Source organism: Limanda limanda, chromosome 15 (assembly GCF_963576545.1).
Source record: "Limanda limanda chromosome 15, fLimLim1.1, whole genome shotgun sequence".
NCBI lineage: Eukaryota > Metazoa > Chordata > Actinopteri > Pleuronectiformes > Pleuronectidae > Limanda > Limanda limanda.
This window is the reverse complement of record NC_083650.1, coordinates 1,572,888-1,591,813: the sequence shown is the minus strand read 5'-3', so window position 1 is coordinate 1,591,813 and position 18,926 is coordinate 1,572,888. Positions and strand designations below refer to the sequence as shown.

Sequence of the window (18,926 nt, the reverse complement as noted above, 5' to 3'; positions counted from 1 at the left end):
TTTTTGCTAAAATTTTTGCTAGTATTTTCACGTCCACATTTAAAAGTGATATTGGTCGATAGGAACTACATTCAGCAGGGTTCTTATCCTTAAGAATAACGGAAATAGTCGCCTCTGTTAAAGTTTTTGGTAAAGAACCTATAGACAGGGAATGGTTAAACATGTCTAATAATAACGGGGCTAGTTGAGTGGAGAATTTTTTGTAAAATTCAGATGGCAGCCCGTCAGGCCCTGGTGTTTTAGAATTATTAATTTGTCTAATGCTGCTAAGTATTTCCTCTATAGTTATTGGCTGATTTAGTGATACCTGTGTTGCTGTATCTATAGTGGGTATTTCTAGGCTATCAAAAAAATTATTCATGTTCAAGTCCGTTGGAGGGGGCTCAGAAGTGTATAGATTGGAGTAAAATAATTTGAAAGCTGCATTGATCTCCGGAGGAGATGTTGTAAGACCATTTGAGTGAGTGTTGATTTGGGGGATGTGTCGTGATGCTGCTTGATGTGTGAACTGGAGAGCCTGCAGCCGGCTTGCCTTGTCGCCATACTCATACCACCTGCCTTTTAGATCTTAGTATATTATATTCTGCCTTTCCCGTCGAAGAGAGATCAAACTGAGTTTGGAGGTTAACTTTTCGTTGGTACAGCTCTGGGGTGGGATTTATTGCATATTGCCTATCACATTCGGATAATTTATCCATTACGTCAGTTTGGTTTTTTTTGCGCAGCTTATTAGAATGAGAGGAATAAGAAAGTATTTGTCCTCTGATTGTAGGTTTGAGGCTTTCCCAAAGTAGCGCTGAGCTAACCTCTTCAGAGCGGTTAAAACATAGAAAGTTTTCAATAGCTTCTTTCATGGAAGAGCAAAAAGCATCACTTGACAGTAGCGATGTATTGAGTCTCCATTGTGGAGTTCCTGCCGAAGAGGAGTCAAATCTGAAATCTAGTAAGACCGGAGAGTGGTCTGATATGACTATCGCTGAGTATTCAATAGCACGTACAGATGGTAATAGTACTTTATCAATAAAAAAATAATCTATCCTTGAGTAGACATGGTGCACATGAGAGTAAAAGGAATAGACTCTTGTATCTTTATGTAAGGATCTCCAGGGGTCACAGCTTCCATAATCTCCCATGAAAGATTGCAGTGTTGTTGCCATTTTTGATAAACTGGTCACTCTAGGGCTTGAGCGATCTAGCTGAGTGTTCATTACACAATTTAGGTCTCCTCCTAAGATCAAATAGTGCGTATCCATATTAGGAAGTGAAGATAAAAGTGTGGCCATGAACTGACTGTCATCAAAATTAGGAGCGTAGACACAGACTAATATAACAGGTAAGTGAAACAGTCTGCCCGAGACCATGATAAAGCGTCCATTAGAGTCAGGTAATATACTTTCTGGTATGAACTGAATCTTTTTTGAAATTAAAATAGCTGCTCCTCTGGCCTTTGAGTCAAAAACTGAGTGAAATACCTGTCCTACCCACGGTCGTCGGAGCCTTATATGATCATTTATCTTGAGGTGGGTTTCTTGGAGGAAGACGATGTCGGCGCTGAGGAGTTTAAGATGTTGAAAGACTTTTTCTCTTTTAACAGGGCCATTTAATCCTCTCACATTCCATGAAATGAATTTAACTTGAATCTTATCTGTCTTATTAGAAGTAGTCTCTTCACTCATGGCCTGCCAAATGACACTTGAGAGAAATGTAACCAAATAAAAAGTATATGAAGCCAGCTGTACTCAAAACCGTGAGTATTCACGACATTCGTATCCCAAGAGTGAGACCAACTTGCCCTCCCATGTTCCCAAACCCAAAACGAAAAAAAAAAAAAAAAAGAAGAAACGCTCAGCAGCATTAGCATAGTCTGCTGGTGTTTCCAAAGCCTATGCTCGTCCTTCAATTGAAGCGAGCCGCAGGTCTACAAAACAATTGCACTTCCAACACTGGAATAGAGTGTGTCCCTTTATCTAACATAAGAAGCAGCTGGGATTTGCTCCCAATATTGAACCCATACATGACACGTGCAAACTATAATGAAACATCATGTGAAGTTAAACTTCACTCTACATTTACCCAAATTCATTCAAACATTTTCAGAGTACTTAAACACAACAGTCTCCTTTAACTTAATGCAAAACATTGACAGTCAGGCAGATTAATTATGTGAGCTCAGTACCAGCTATCACCCACCCTGTTTAACGTTAGTGTATTCAAACCTTTCAGCTGGCATCTGTTAAGCTTCCCCACTGGTTGGAGAGCTCCCTTTAGCCGTTTCATAGAACCCTTCTGCCGCAGCTGGAGTATCGAAGAGATGTTTGTTGCCATTGACAGTGATGCAAAGACGAGCCGGGTAGCGCAGGGATAAAACAATTCCAGCAGCGTAAAGCTTAGCTTTAATGTCCCTGAATGTAGCTCGTTGCTTGGCCAGATTCGCACTCATGTCGGGGAAAAACAAGATCTTGTTACCGTTGTCATCCCTCTGCAACCTTGCCCAGCGGAGCACACGTTCCTTGTCCTGACTTTTAATGCATCTTTTATTCTGTTATTTATTTCAGTTAATCTGAATATTTCCATCAAAATACACGAGAAGACTGACCATGATTAGAGTGGGACTGTACCTGACTGTACCGATCAGATTTGTTCAATTTTTGGCCATTTGTTCCTTTTCTTTTTTATGCGTACTGTCAAAATGCTTAATTGGGTGTATCAGGAGATAGAGTGGGTAGTCCACTAACAAAAGGTTGGCGGTTCGATCCAGTCTCGGTCTTGGTCAAGATACTGAATCTCAAATTCCCATTGAAAAGTGCTACACATACATGCACTGCATGCATGAATGTGTGTAATGGGTGTATTATAAAACTGTATTGTAAAGCTGTTTGTGTCTCCATTAAGACTAGAAAAACACTATCAATACAGACTGTTTATTGAGCTGCCATATTTTGAACAAGATTTGTAGGGTTGTTGAGGGGGACAGCAACGTTCACATAATACAGTAAACGAACCAGGTCCTCCTTCTGAGCTTATTGCTGCTAGTTATGCTAAAGACATATTGGAAATGTGGAACAACATTTCTTTACGACATTAGATGTCAACTCAAAGTAATATGAAGTTTGTCTCTAGACTCCTCTTGGGTCGGTGTGAACATCAGAGACATCTTGACCAAATGAAGGGGAGGAATTGAATGATTTGTTCCCAGAGAGCACTGTGAAGGAGGGAATCGCTTACTCTGCAGCTACATCTGGAGACCACAATTTCGTCTGAGGCGTCACCAATTGATGATTTAAATCTTTTAAAAAAAACAGGAAATATTAACCTCAAATACTATTTTTGTAAATTAACAGATATCAGTCATCGATGATTGAATTTTTATATTTTTCTTTAAAATGCACAAGATTTCTTTAAATTAGAGATATAACAGTGGGTTAGGCAATTAACACAATGTTAAAAATATCTTGAACCACAGTAAACCATTTCACTACATAATGCCTTTATTGCTATGTTTCCTAAACATGGTTCGTCCGTATTTAATTTGTAGAAGGAAATCCACAGCATTACTTCATATGCTTCACAGACTCACAGCAGAAATCATAATCAAGTAAGACTCTCATCTTGGCTACATCCAGTCAGAATTAGATGTAATTACACACTGTGAACTTTGAATGTAACCAAAACAAATGTTTAATTTTAAGTGTAGTTTGTAAAGAAAGTGATGACTCATACAATGTTTTTGTATAACTCCAATATGACAGCAATGGCAGCAACAATGGAGCAGTGTGTTGGTAAATATATTCAGTAGACAGTGGAGAATATAAGCTTTGTGTTAATTACAGGATGCTGTATCTGGAGCAACCTGTTCAGAGCTCTATAGTTGAGACAAGCATGATTTTTTCCATGATGTGCCATTGTCGGCCTCCCTGATAGGAGGAGCCAGCAAAGGAAACTATAAGTGAACCTGAGGCTCTCCTCAGAGGACCCCAGCTTGTCGGTGGTTAGACTGGAACACCCCACAGTCCAAATCAATATGAAGCCATTTAGAAAGTGTGCGTCTCAATTTATCCGGGAGGAAGTAGTAAGAGGTATGGTGAAGTGCAACAAATGGATATGGCCACATTATTTGACCCCGTACTTGAAATACAATCTTTTCTCTGTCTTTGTTCCCAAATCTTTTGTGTTGCACCTTATTTAATTCCCATTACTTTGTTGAGTTTAGTTCTGTCTTTGTTGTTCACTGGTCTGTTGTCTCCTCCTCAACTTCATCCTGCTCTCCTCTGCCGTTCATTTTGCCAGGCCGAGGATATGGTTCGCAGGGAGTTGGAGAAGAAGGAGACGCCCAGTCTGTATTGCCTTCTGGGAGACATCTTGAGGGACCATCAGTACTATGATCGTGCATGGGAGCTGTCAGGCAAGCGCAGTGCTAGAGCCATGCGATCCAAAGCCCTGCTGCACCTCCGCAGCAAGGAGTTCCAGCAGTGTGCTGACTGCTTTGAGCAGTCGGTGAAGATCAACGGCATGCAGGTACGAGTAAAGCGCTGACACTGCTGGGAATCCCTGATTACTGTGTGTTTACTGTTTGCTTAAACGCTTGAAGTAAACTAAAGATTAAAAGAGAGTAGAGATCTGGGTCTACACTCTCAAAATGTTCAGTTCAATGGTCTGCATACTTCTGTACCAAATTGATCAAACTCGAGTAAAGGCCGAGAAATCCATCCTCCCTCTCTTCCTGCCTCCCTTCCCGCCTCCCTTCCTTCCCTTCCTTCCTTCCCTTCCTTCCTTCTTTTACATGAATGTTATTCTGGTGTGCATTGCTTTGATATCAGACTATATCCTGTAGCTCCTTGTAGAGGATGCTGAGGTATCCCCAGGCATCCCCAGGCCAATTTGATTTGAAATGTTAACATTGCATGTGTGTAGGTCTTGTTAGAATTCAAATAATGTTTATTTTTCTAACAGCAGAAACAAATCAACAAACCGTGCATAGGTTCAATACTTGGATTCACTTTTATATGTGTGTATGTGTGTTTGGACAGCTTGGAGTGTGGTTTTCCCTTGGTTGTGCCTACTTTGCTCTGGAGGGCTATGAGGGAGCTGCCAGGGCTTTCCAAAGGTGTGTGGGACTGGAGCCAGATGTAAGTACCCACAAACAACACACACACAGAAAAAAGTGAAAATCATAACATTGAAAAGTGAAAGCAAGACAACCTAACAATTCCATATCTTTGAATTGAATTCTCCAAAGATGCTTTCAGACATGCACTTACCTCCGGAAGTTCTCTTTACTTTCTCAGAAGGAGGTGCATGTCTGAAGGCAAATGTCCGAGTTACAGCCTCCGGATTGTCTGCAGACTTTCTCTGCCTCCTAGTGTAAAGTCTGCAGAAATTCGGGAAAACACAGCAGGGGATGCCCCGCTGGATTCACAGTGGGTTGATGACGATTCTAGCGCGCCACAGATGCAAAAATTAAAAAAACTACAAAAACAAAATATTTCTCGGAGACAAGCTGCTGACCCACACACAGAAGACACTGACAAAGATGTCTAGAGAGTTCACCGGTGTCTTTGTATTGTCAAGATATTCATGTGATGTCTGCAGCAAAATCAATCCTCTACTACCTGGGTCTACCTGCTGCTCCACCTCTCGCCTGAATGCGTCTGTGCAGAGAACCTCCCGCTCTGTCGAGCATGTATGCAAAGCAAACTGTTGCTAAAGTCCAGACCCAATTTTCCGGACTTTATGCGCGGATCATGTCTGAAAACGTCTCATCGATAGTTCTCATTCACAGACATTGGCCAAACTGTCCTCATTATTTTCAGAGCACAGAACACAAACACAGACCACATGAATATGTTATTATTAATATCTAAAACTCTTCCTCACTATCTCCTTCCCCCTGCTCCTCTCTGTCCTTCCCTCTTTTTTTTCCCTTCTAACGCTCAGAATGCAGAAGCGTGGAGCAACCTCTCTACAGCGTACATTCGCCTCAAGAAGAAGTGAGTATCTGTATGAGTGCATATGAGATGAGCTTGACGTGCATTGAATTGTTTGTATTTGGAGTAAGTGTGTGTTGTCTAAATTGATATTTGTCCCCATGAGAAAAGCATAATTAATTATAAATACTGCTTTACTTTTCAAGATAAGTTTTAATTTCTCTATAGCTTTTTTATGACTTAATAAACGTTTGGAAATGAAAATGTATCACTCAAAATCTGTGATATACTTCATGAGGACTATGTTTGTGTGACAATTGGTGCATGGACATTATGGCATAATAACTTTTTTTCAATTTGTTCTAAGTGATGTAGGAAAATACTAATACATTTGAATATTCAGATGTAATTTTTTGTGATACTGTATAGTTTCTCAAAAACTATCTATTGACAGTTTTCCTAAAATCAGATTAAATCATGGCAATGTATTCCATTGCGTACAGTATTGTGTGTTTATATAAGAATTTAACAAATTGTAACTCTGGTTGCATGATTCCTGCCCAATTACAGCCCTATTGAGCCCTGCACATTTTAAACCAATTAGAAAACCAGTCTCCACAAAAAATGGAGATCCCAACTTTTCCAACTACTAGGCCTTTAACTCAACGTCATTTTGGCTCCACCAACATGACGTTGAGTTTTCTTATGTTTTTTTATGTATCATCCAGCTGGAAGTATCCATCTAGAAGATGGGAGGACCATACACCCTAGTTAGGATGGATCCTTGAATTAATGTTGTTTACACCAAATTATGAAACTACCATCTGCATGTGGACGCTGAAATCAGGACTTGTCAGAACTAATGAACATTCCCCACACTGTTACGCCACCACAACCTGCTCAGACTGTTGGGACTTTTGACTATTGAAGCCAAACTCTGAAACGACTGCACTATCAGCAGAAATCCAGCTTTTTCAGTCTTGAACTTTCCAGTGTTGCTGAGTCTGTATCACTGCAGCCTCAGATTTATCTTCTTAGCTTACATGAGTGGAACCTGATGTGGTCTTTGCTGATGCAACAATGTTTGATTAAATTATTTACAATAACAAACAAAGTACAGGAGTGACTCCTACTTTTTAATGTAAGTAATTTAGTAAGTGTCATAGTTTCACTGGGAAAGAAAGGTTTGTGCAGTGCAACTAAAGGCTCTTATATACTTCTACATATCCGTTTCTCGGAGAGGTCTCAGCGGGGGACAAAGAGTCTTTTTGATTTTTTCTTCTCCGACGACTATCCGTCTAAAAACAATTCCCCGCCAAACCCATAGGTGGCGCAACGGAAGACGAGCTCAGAGAAGCCTACCCCATTTGGGAAGAAGAAGTCCACGTGTGTCTGTTTATATCTATCGGCTCGTCCCCACACACTGAACCATGGCAACTAACAGAACTAAATAAAGTGACACCCAGCGGGTCAAGATGCTGATGTAATCGTTTCTTAGCGCAGCGGTTCCCCGGTCTTGTTTCCGAACTGTGTTGCTGATTCCACAGCTTGAATCTGCTTGAGGCTACATGTAGCTAGAAGCTACCCGGAGCTAGCTCCCCCCCAGCTTCAACACACAGTCAGCAGGGACTCCCGGCACTAACAACTACTATCCAGTGTTTGCTTCTAACCTGACGGTATTATAGAAACAGTGTCATGATAGAAGTGGAATTAAAGTCGTGACGGCGGGTTCTTGCACTGTTACCACCGCAGTTAGCATGGTGGCTAGCCTAGCCCGCTAGCCTAGCCTGCTAGCGCCGTTTTGAAAGCTCGTTATAACCGTATGTGACTGTGCACACATGCCCTCAGTGCTCTAACGAGCCACCGTCAGCCGGACAACTCCGCTGGCTTAACACACACGTCACATTAATCGTAGAATCATAGTTGTGTTCATATCTGTGGTTGTGTTCGTGTTTGTGGCTACAAGTAAACAGGAAGTTTGAGGTCCGGAAATACGGAAATGACGTCATACGGAAATGATGTCGTTCGCGAACCAATCACAGCCAAGAGCGGTCCGTCGGGTCTCCAACATGAAGACGGATAGTTAGAAAAATCAGACGTGTACGAAAAGCTGTCCGAAGCACTCGGAGAGGGCGTTTCACGACGGATAGGGTGGTCTTATCTGTCCGTAATAGAAAAAACGGAGAGGCATAAATTGGCCTTAAGGAAAACATGCAAATAGGCTAAACTCGAGCAAATGAAGAAACACCCTTTGCTGTTTTTAGAAGGAAAACCAGAAAAACAATGCTTCCAATCAGAAGCTGGTTCGTCAACACAGAGCCTAGAGATGCATGCAAGCAAACTGTTCAGAATGAAAACAGAACTGGATTTTGTGACTTTTACCCTAAAATATGTTTTTGAAATGGATTACTGGTCACAAAATTGAAACAGATTCTCATTCTTAATGGCTCTGGTCTGTGGAAAGTCATGTTCAGACGGGTGTGCTGTTGTAGTGAATGCTCTTGGGAGGCTACGGTGGTATAGTGGTATCCAGTGAAACATCAGAGTGTCTCTGAGCCTTTTCTCACATCAGACTCATGTGCTTTCAGGCCTGAAATTAAAAAAGCAAAGTAGGAAAGCTTTTATTAAAACCTGGTTAGCACTTTTAAACCTGAAAAGGGGTGTGTGTTTGTGTGTATCTGTGCGTGCGTCTGTGTGTGTATGTGTGTGATTGAAGAAGCAGCAGCAGCCTTGTATCTTTTCAACAACCAATCCCAATTACTGTTCATTACAGTTAAAACTGTTACTGCAATTGGAACATTAAATCTCTTGGTTTAGTGTTTCCTTTTACTGCTAAGTATCGTCTTTCAATTTTTCTTTTCCCTCATTGTCTCTTCCTGTCTCCCTCATCGGCAGAGACAAAGCCTTTCGTACGCTGAAGGAAGCCCTGAAGTGTAACTACGAACACTGGCAGATCTGGGAGAACTTCATCGCTGTTTGCATTGACATTGGGGATTTTGCAGAAGGCATCAAAGCCTACCACCGTTTGATGGAACTCAGGGAAAACTACAAGGACATCCAAGTAAGAACAGTACTTGAAAGCCCCATGAAATAAAAAATATATCTGTTTGTGTATAAATCTCAGCATTTCTATATTCTTTCATTTCATACACATTTTTTGTTCTCTATATGTGTGTAATTGGTTTTAGCTACTTTCTATTACAGTTTAATTAGTCATTTAGAGAGTAATTTTCATAGACAATTAGTAGGGGAAGCTCTAAATCTTTCTTTGAATTTTCAAAGGATGAAACCTGGTACATTTGTAGCTTCTTTTGGACATAAGCCTCAAACAAAGGCTGGAAGCATTTTTCTGCTTTCCTCCTCCTTATGACTATGGAAAGACAAAACTGGTGAAGATCCTTTTAGTTAATCTTACAGCTTTTTGAAAGGCAAAATAGGTCACTTTTAATTATATGTTAAGCCCAGCAAAGAAACCAATAGTTTTCTGTTGTGCCAATTAGACTTTTTCATTACGGTCACAAATGCAGAGTGATTACAACAACTGCAAGAAAAGCCTCCCTCAGTCATGTCTCAGTAATTGCACACCCACGAAAATTAAAAGATTAACCATCAGCTCTGCCTAAACAAGGAAAAACAGCCAAAAGTGGGATTTTCAGGGTAATTAATTCTCCCCTTCAGCCCTGTAATAATTTAAGTCTTGTAGTTTTAAGCATTTAACTTTGAAAAAGCCAATTTCTAACCTTGTGGAATAGTTGCAACTATAATGCAGAGAGACAGACATGAAGTCTTTGGCTTACTACCCAACCTTAATTTAAAATCTTTTTAGAATTATTGCTAAATATTTTACATGAACCTTTCTACCCTTTGCTTGTATTTTTGTTTCAGGCAACATTTCTACATTTGCATGTTCATTTATGTTGTTCGCAAGGATACAAAATATAAAAGTAGAAGAGGTCAGTAGCAGCCTCCAATGCTCAAAGTACAAATCTTAAAAAAATGGAATTTGACGGTTTTCCACCTCCCTACTGCTTTACTTCCTCTAACAAAGCAAATGCATGTATGATGTAATTTCACTGACAGCATAATACAAACAGCTTCCCCTTAGGTCCAGTAGTTTTAAGCTTTTAGATTGTAAAGTCCTCCTTGTAACACAGTCATCCTTTTACCAAAAAAGGAATTCTCAGGTTTCATAGTTTGAGTTTGGTAACATAAATTACCCTGTCATAACTTTTAGCTATGATAACACAAGTGGGACATTCTCACTCTCACTAAGATTGCACATTTTTGTGAAGTGAGACAGCGTCTCATTTGGAGCCGGACCAGCAATGTGACAGTGGGACTTATAGTCTGTCCCCAAGTGACTCAAGCAAACTATTGCAAATAGGGGCCCTGTCACACTAGGATTTGGTGGTGGAAATGTTTGCGGACCTTGGTATGCGGACCTTGCAGCAGACGCACAACAACGAGGCTGGAAAGCTAAGGTCTGCCCAGTTGAAGTAGGCTGCAGAGGATTTGTAGCCACCTCAACATCCAGGCTTCTTCGAGAGATGGGAGTGCGGGGGAAGGCCCACAGGCAGGCAGTCAAAGACCTTTCCAGGGCTGCTGAAAAGGCAAGTCAGTGGCTGTGGATAAAGAGGAAGGACTCCGCCTGGGCTGTCGGATGAGTGATGGCATCTAGGAAGTGAGCCCGGGACGCTGGATCTCACTGCTGAACCCTCTGGAGGTGTCGTGGGTCAATCAGCGAAACATCGAAGAAGGAGGGCGCCGACTTGACAACCCATAGGATGCCATCAATCATTCGACCAGCCCACGGAGTCTCGAGTATGCAGAAAGGGATATTAACACCTTGTCCTACATAACAGATCTGCACAAAACAGCAATCTTCAATGAATATGTCATCATTAGACAGAAAACAAAGCATTGATACACCCCCTTATTTGTATCTGCTTCACGAGTGAATGGGTTTGTGTGCCTCATCCTTCCACCAATTGCAAGAAACTATGTTTTCAGTCGTCCTGCTTTCAGACATTTAACCTAGCAAGCCAAAAAGCAGTTAGCAAGCAAGTTGGTGTATCTGTGGAAAGCATTGTGACCAAGCATGACATTCATATCTATCATTAGCTCACGAGTTGCAATAGTTTACCCAACTACTCACCAGATGACCAAGCTTTGGCACTGTGAGGACACACAGGTGAAATAGAAAAAGTATAATATCAATATCCAGGTCCACTCGCAAGCTTTATCTGATTTGATAAGACAGTTCCTCTTGTGACCACAAAAATATTTTTCCATGCAGGCTATTTTCAATTTTCTGCTGCGTGTAATTATAAATGTTGAGGTGGTGTTCAAACCTGATAAAGAGGAAGGTCTTAGAGGCTGATTGGTTGGGTTGACCCATTCATGCAGACCCCCGTAGGTTTAACCCATGATGTCAGTCTGAATGGGATAGAAGTGTGCTCTACTTCTTTAAATACATCTCGTCTTCTCTCACTGAAACGAATCTGTCAAAATTGTTAGTTGAATTTTTTTTTTTTGTATTTTTTTTATGTGGGCCATTAAAAAATGGATGGTCGCAGTTGTCCCGCGGGCCGTAGTTTGGACACACCTGCTCTAAAGTGACTGTTCAATTTTTATCCTTCTATTTATATGAACATTCTTCTCACACCTTCACATGGTGTTTTGCATTAATGGTGGTGACTGTCAGTGAAGGAAGGATAGTGGCAGGGACCACCATGAATTGCTCTCTGATGGAATGTGTAGAGTGATGGTGACGAAACTGACTTGACTGGCTGAAAGATTTCAAAGAAGCTGAGGGTCTCGTGGTTCAGCTTTGTGCCTCCACAAGAATTGTATTCGCACAATTCACTCCCACTCTGTATAGGCAGTGAACCCACAGTTTCTTCAGAAAGAACAGGGGAGTTTTTTGTATTGTCCATGGTTGTGTTCTAAAAGAGAACTTCAAAATGAGCTTCATTGCAAATTCTGGCCTGGCATTTGTGTTATTCTTCTTTTTTCTCAGCCGAGGGGTTATTATTACCTTTCTGCTTAATTTCACACTCTAACTGGATCTGAGTCATCTATTCAGTTTTCATCTGAAAGTGTCACTTCCACCACAGTGGTGGACAGAATAGGGACTCGTGTACAAAAAAAGTCATATTTAAGCGACATTTGAAATGGACTGACGTCAGAGGCAGGCATTATTCATATGATGACATAAATGTGTGTGTTGGTCTTTGTAACAGTGCCTTTGGTCTCGACTGCTTAGAAAATCCATGCCCTGAATTGTCAATGAAAGGCCTGTTCTGGCCTCGTGTATGTTGAGGTGTTATCTGATGTGGATGATATCAAAACTTCTGTGCAGCATCTTTCAGGATGTCTGCCGTGAGGTTACAGATTCAGTTGATTTATCTTATTGTCACTGCAGCACACACCAAAGAATCCAGACGGAAGGTTTATTAGTTACTTGTGGGAGGTGGAGAACTAGATAGCAGATCTCAGCCGCAACTCAATTAAAGGGGCCAATAATGTTCCTAAGGGGGGAGGTGATGAGCTGACAAGGTAGGTCATCCTGAGCTATACTCACATACACTACTTCCTTGGGTTCAATTATCCACTAACATGGCTTCTCATATCACTACTACACAGACAACAATCATTTTGTCATACGCACCAGATAGCACACGGCACATATCTCTGCTCGTCTCTGAAATATCCACAAAGATAAGGAAATGTCTTCTTCAGCTAAAAATCTCCAAGAATGAATTCATCCCAGCTAAGCGAACTCTCCATCACAACATAAACATCAAAATGAACTCTTTATCTGTCACTCCAGCCAAGGTCATGAGAAACCTTGGTGTCATGTGTCACTATACAATCTAAGCAAATTTAGGTAGTTACCAGACCAAATATGCCACTCAACTCTTGGTACAGGCCATGTTAATCTCTCGTTGTGACTACTATAATGCCCTTCTGGTTCAGAATCCAATTCAAATATTTAATTCTTGCCTACAGGACCTTCTGGTGCTTCACACATCTATTCAAACTTGATCCAACATGCTGTTTGGCATCGGACACTTTGTTCAGCCGTAGTGTGGCACTGCCATCACTGCACACCTTGAATCCACATTCCAGACTGCATTTATGTTTACCCTGGAATCTCTATCTATCTTCAGAACCCTCTTGAAAACTCCTCATCACATTGGAGTTTTCGTTTAACACCTTTAACACCCTAACACGCCTAACTTACTGTGCACTGATCTCCTGCACTTTGTTATATTGAACAGATTCAGCACTTTGTACTTAGTTCAACCTCTCCACCTGTTTCCCCTCAGTTGTAAGTTGCTTTGGATAAAGCTGATACATTTGAATGTAATTTGCAAATTAGTCTTACAATGTTTGTGTAATTGTGTTTAAAACCACCCTCCTTTAATCGTTTATAATTATTAAACTTGTATCTGTTACAATTTCAGCTGTGGTTAATCAAAATAATGCTGATCTGAAGATCACAATCGGTGGCAAACTTGCTGCATATCCTTTGGCTCTTTCACCACTTTGAGGCTATTAATGTGATGCAGCTGCAGTGTCATATTCTGTTTGCATTAACATTAATCCAATACAACTCTGACACAGTGTAGAAAGAGCAAACAGTTCAAAATAGGGGCTTTTGTGATAAAGTGAGGATATATTGAGGGAGATCAGGGTTCTGGCAGGTGAATGCTGTGGGCAAAGAGGGAATGGCAGTCTGCAGGATGGACTTACAGAAAGCTGGGCTGAGAGTGAGGCTGGATGACGGCCAGTAGGCAGGGGAATGAGCTGGGGACAGACTGATGAGGCAGGGGGCTGAGTGAAGTGGGAGACTGGTAGAGATAAGCTGGTGATGGATGGTTGTGATGTGGTGAGCATACTGTAGCAGGCAGAGAGGTGAGCAAACATACAGGCAAACATGAGGTAGTACTGAAGCTCAAGGAAATGAAGGTTGATCAAGGTGCATCCAATTTGAACTGCTTGTCAGTAGTGATGCTCGTTTATAATAATTTTGACTGTACATTCTATGATTTTTACTCTTCAGATGTTGTAACAAACAATTATAAACTTCTATGACAACAGCTTATGCATTTTGAAGTAAATTTACTTTGAAAGGATTATTCCTTTTAGCATAGTGAGGAAGTTGTTTATTTACATATTTATTCACAAGTCACAAATATGTGAGAGACTCTGCTGCTATTAAATTATCTGATTTTTTCACTGAGAAGGGAAGAATGAATTGCACTAAATATCACTAAATCCTGAATAAAATGTTCTGCAGCTGTTTGAGTCTTCAGCTCATCCTACTGAACTCAACATTGGCTAAAAATCTGTGGGTAGAACTCATACTTGCTGTGCATTCAAATCTAAATATCTCGGAATCCAAAGTGATTGCAGGAAGACTGAGAGAAAATTTCCAAGAATCTTGACTTAACTCGAAAATCGATTTGCATTGCTTTTAAATCATGACAAAGTTTAAAACTGAGAAAGAAAGAGAAGGCTTGAGAGAGGAATCTGACTGACTGCTAAAATGGGAAGGATTGCATTTGGTAAAGAAGTCCACCCCAAGACATCAAATATAACAAATGAATGTTTCAATATAAATCTGATATTAATGTTTTCTCTGTTTTGCTTTTTCTGTGTGGCAGATCCTACAGATATTGGTAAGAGCAGCAGTTGAGAATCTGACAGACAACCAAGGGGTAGAGGCAGCAACCTACCAGCCCAAACTGAAGGAGCTCCTGGGTCGGGTCACTTCCCGCCATAGCCACGATGCTGAGATATGGAGGCAGTATGCTCTAGTGTATGGAAACGGCCAAAGCTCAAAACCAGAGGACAACGAAAAGGTCAGTACCACAACCCGCCTCATAACTGAAGCAATACAAAGTCAATAAAGAGATGTGAATTGCAAAAAATGCACAGAGTGAAAATGAGGAAAGTCACAAAGAAATGACAAATACAGCTAACTGTCAGTTACAACGATTCTGGTGTTTCTGTGGGAATTTTACAGGCTCTGCAGTTCTTGTGCAAGGCTCATCGCTGTGAGGTTCAGGCTGGTGGTTGGGAGAAAGATCCTTGTCTCTTCAAGGAGGTGATGAAAAGAGCCATTGACATGGGAGAAGGTGAAAGAACCATCTTGCTATACACACAACCTGCATCCATTTACAGCAGCTGATCTTCCCACATTCATTGCTCTAGTGACATTTGGGGAAATAGGAAAGTGTATTTAGGGTAGTTTGCATAAAATTGTATGTAAGGTAATGAAGGAATATGTTATCCAGTGCAACAGTGTTTTTTTACAGACAACATTATAGCTGTGTGACACATAATAACGACAAGACACACAGAATACTCAGGAAGAAAAACAGAATATCACCAGAGTTAACTTATTTGACGTTGCTTTTGATAAAAGCATCAGCTAAATGAAATGTAAAAGTTCTCCTTCAAAGGCCAGAATACCATGTAGAACAGATGTAAAATTATAACTATGATGTTGGGTTTCTGTGCCGTGTTTCCCATGGCATAAATGCTCTCCCATGGTGGCATGAAAATTGATCATCATCAATGTCAGATAAGAACTCTGAATCCTAGCAGGTCCAGTCTTAATGTATTAGTATTATGTCAACATTCCACAGCGATGTTTAAGTGTAAAGTGATAAATGTGTAAGTTTCCCAACCTCCACTCTTGACTACACATTCTACTCAGCTTCACTGACCCCACCATGGGTGTGGGTGCTGTACCCAAACAAATGAAAAGAAAGCAAAGGATAGATAAAGCAGAGCAGAAGGGCCTTCATCAATCTCAGCAGCTTGACCTTTACAGTCACAGCAACTGCAGAAACGGGCTGCCCTGTCAGCGAGGAGGGAGTGAGAGGAAACCGGAAACAACGAGTTTTCCTTCCATGTGACGGAGAGATAGCTGACCTGTGAAACAGTCAGATGGATGAGGCTAACACTGCAGGGACATGACCTCAGAACAGCTCCTGCTACACAGAGCTATCATTATTGTTTCTGGAATCTTGTGGAGGCACACGTTAGTAACACAGCTCTGCAGTATTACTTGGAAAAGGTTTAGTGAACTGATGAAACTAAGGTTAAATTGTATGGAGAGAACACAGCACTGTGTATGGTGAATGATATAAAGTGTATACCAACCTCAGGTCACATACTTGAACTATATTAAATTAATGTTTGACATTTTTGTTGATTAATTGATTTTCAAAATAGTAGCAACATTTTATTGTATAATCAATTAATAATAATTTTAACAAACCCTTTCAGAGCATTTCTGTATGTTTGATACATGATCAGCATGGGTCATATATTTAAGTTTAAGAATTATTGAAATTTATAGCCAATGTTTTATTGAGTTACCTAAAACTTCAACAATTTAATGTGGTGGAGTTAAAAGAACAATGTTTCCCCCTTAAAAGTCGTGGAGTAGAAGATTAAAGTGACTTGTAATAAATGTACTTACTGTAGTATCAGAAACATATCTCTAATAACCCTTTAGTGTTCCTGTATTACCAGGTCATATTTAGCTTTTTATTTTTGGCACAGAACATGGAAGTACAGAACAATGGATTTCAATTGAGTGTCAACACATTAATAGGTTTCCTCTTTTACATGATTCTACTATCAGTTACAAATCCAGAACAAATGAAATCACAAAGGTTTCTCTTCTGAATCTCTCGGTGTCTTAGTGACCATCAGCTGCTGTAAGACGAAGACGAATCCAACAGAAGCTCTTCCGATGCTCTCCTCCACCCGTCTAAGCCTGCAGAGTTTGGCCACTAAAGCTAAGGTTCAGTTTGATCAACCAGAACGTCCTCTCTATAACTCAGCTGCTAAAAGAGTTCAGGGCACATGCAGACATCACTGCTTTTTGCTGTTGTTTTCCTCCTGATTGAGTATGAACACTTCCAAACATTTGATTTAATATTTTAAATATTCTTAAAACTTTTTTGGAAGTGTGGGTTAAATAAGTGCAATCAAGTCCAGCCTTTTCCAGTACATTGCTGTTTGTAGCATGTCAGACACTCACATGGTCACATATGTTATGTGCATAATTTCGTCCATAGATGAGAAATTTAAGATGTATATTTGAGAATACTTTAATATTCCTTTTATGTTCAACTGACTAACAGTCTCTTGCCTCAGTTTATCCATCTGTGTGAGTGGAGGCTCTGCAGTTTTTTTTTGTTCTGGACAAATATTAAATGAAAAAAATTAATCATGTGGGTGCTCCTTGGTTTTACCGTAAAACCTCCTAGACTAGATATCTTCTCTCAGTGAGACGCTATCAGCAGCTGGAATGTGGCGTCAGCAGGAACAGCACAAGGTCAAATAGAGCTGGCGATGTCAGAATGCATGTTGACACAAGGTTCCATGTCCATGAAGACAAATGGTAGACATGACGACTCACAAGCATCTGGCAAGTCAATCAGGGTGAGGAATTCGTTCAAGGGAGCACATGTAGTAATCGTAACTACATTCCTGTGATACAAACCAGAAAACATGAATATAAACATAACGTGTGAACTGTAGCAATCAGCCGAGAAAGACACCTGCCCAGATGAATCGTTTTGAGCATCCCTACAGCCCTCTGAACGTCAGTCTAAAAATATCTTACCCTGAAGTGATCTGAAAGGAAGATTTTGTGAAAATTCTAAAATCTAGAATGTGAACACTCGTGGCAAAAAAAACAAAAGCTTAAGTGCTAACATTTGAAGAATTTAATGTCTTTTTGATGCTTTTTCTTTAACAATCAAAAAAATATACAATTTATCCAGGTTTGCACAAACTCCTGCATAAAAAAGATATGTTTGAGGTCATTTAGAAAATATTGCTGTTACATGGTTTGTCCAGCAGAGAGCACTGAGAGCTTCTTATTTACTACTATAAAATGGCCTGTTTGATACAATTTCTAATATTATGAACTAATTTAAATAATCATTCTGAATATACACTTAATCTTCAAATAGTCTTAATACCTCAAAAATTCAGTTTCCACTCAACAAGTGGATTTTACTTTGTTAACAAGTAAAATAATGATGTCAGCAAGGATTTGGCCCGCCAGTCATTTACTTAATTGTTTCAGCGTTTCGTTCTGTTTTGTTCTTCAGCAAATGCACACAGATGTGGCTACAGGTCAGATCCACGGCGATATGCAGGACGACGTTGCTGCTCTGGAGCGACTCATCGCAGTGCTGCAGGACCTGAGTGGGAAGCTGCGTGACCAATCACAGTGATCATCCCTCAGACACGGCCCCTTCTTTCTCCTGCGGAAACACAGCTGTGGCTCTGAATCATCGACCTAAAGAATTTTTGAAGTCCTTTAAATCAAAATCTAGGATGTGAAGACGAAGGACTCACTCAGTAATCGTGATGTTTTTGTACCTATATGTCCACATTGGAAAGGAAACAATGACTGTAAGCCATTAAACAGTAAAAAATTACATTTTTAATACTTGCTTTGGCGTCTTTTTGTAACACAGGGAAAACCTGATTGTTGCATGAGGAAAATGGTGTGCTGTCTTCATTCTGAGGCTAAATGCTACTGTCCTATGATCTCAAACTTTGAGCCATGATCACTGCGTTGATCCAAGTGCAACCTCTGAGTTAATAATATCTTTTGTTTATTAACCTGCAGCAGCGGTGTATCTGAGCAGATGAACAATCAGTTCTGAGCAGGACCATCTGCATGTGAGAGGGCAGGGATTTGAGGGATAACATAAAATGTGAATAAAGTAGATAGTCTGTATTTATATAGACCACTCAGAGTTTTACACTCCAGTTTTGCCTTCCACCAATTCACATGCACACACTCCTACAGTACTTCTATGTGCAGCTCTTTCTCTCATCACACATCATTCTTACACTGCACAGCCACATTACGGGGCATTACGGGTTCCATATTTTGACCATGGACATTTCAGCATGTGGAATTGGGGAGACAGGGATCAAACTGCCGACCTT

At 40.5% G+C, this 18,926-nt stretch overlaps 1 protein-coding gene across 1 annotated transcript in view; it reads left to right on the top strand.

Moving 5' to 3' along the window:
- Positions 1–18,415, top strand: part of ttc27 (tetratricopeptide repeat domain 27) — a 68,914-nt gene extending 50,499 nt beyond the window's left edge. The window contains exons 13-20 of the mRNA XM_061087116.1: positions 4,288–4,515; positions 5,028–5,126; positions 5,935–5,987; positions 8,820–8,985; positions 14,597–14,794; positions 14,959–15,070; positions 16,652–16,752; positions 18,074–18,415. Of these exons, the coding sequence (XP_060943099.1) occupies positions 4,288–4,515; positions 5,028–5,126; positions 5,935–5,987; positions 8,820–8,985; positions 14,597–14,794; positions 14,959–15,070; positions 16,652–16,752; positions 18,074–18,199 (1,083 nt within the window). The 3' untranslated portion in view covers positions 18,200–18,415. The remainder of the gene's footprint in view (positions 1–4,287; positions 4,516–5,027; positions 5,127–5,934; positions 5,988–8,819; positions 8,986–14,596; positions 14,795–14,958; positions 15,071–16,651; positions 16,753–18,073) is intronic.
- Positions 18,416–18,926: the final 511 nt, after the last annotated feature.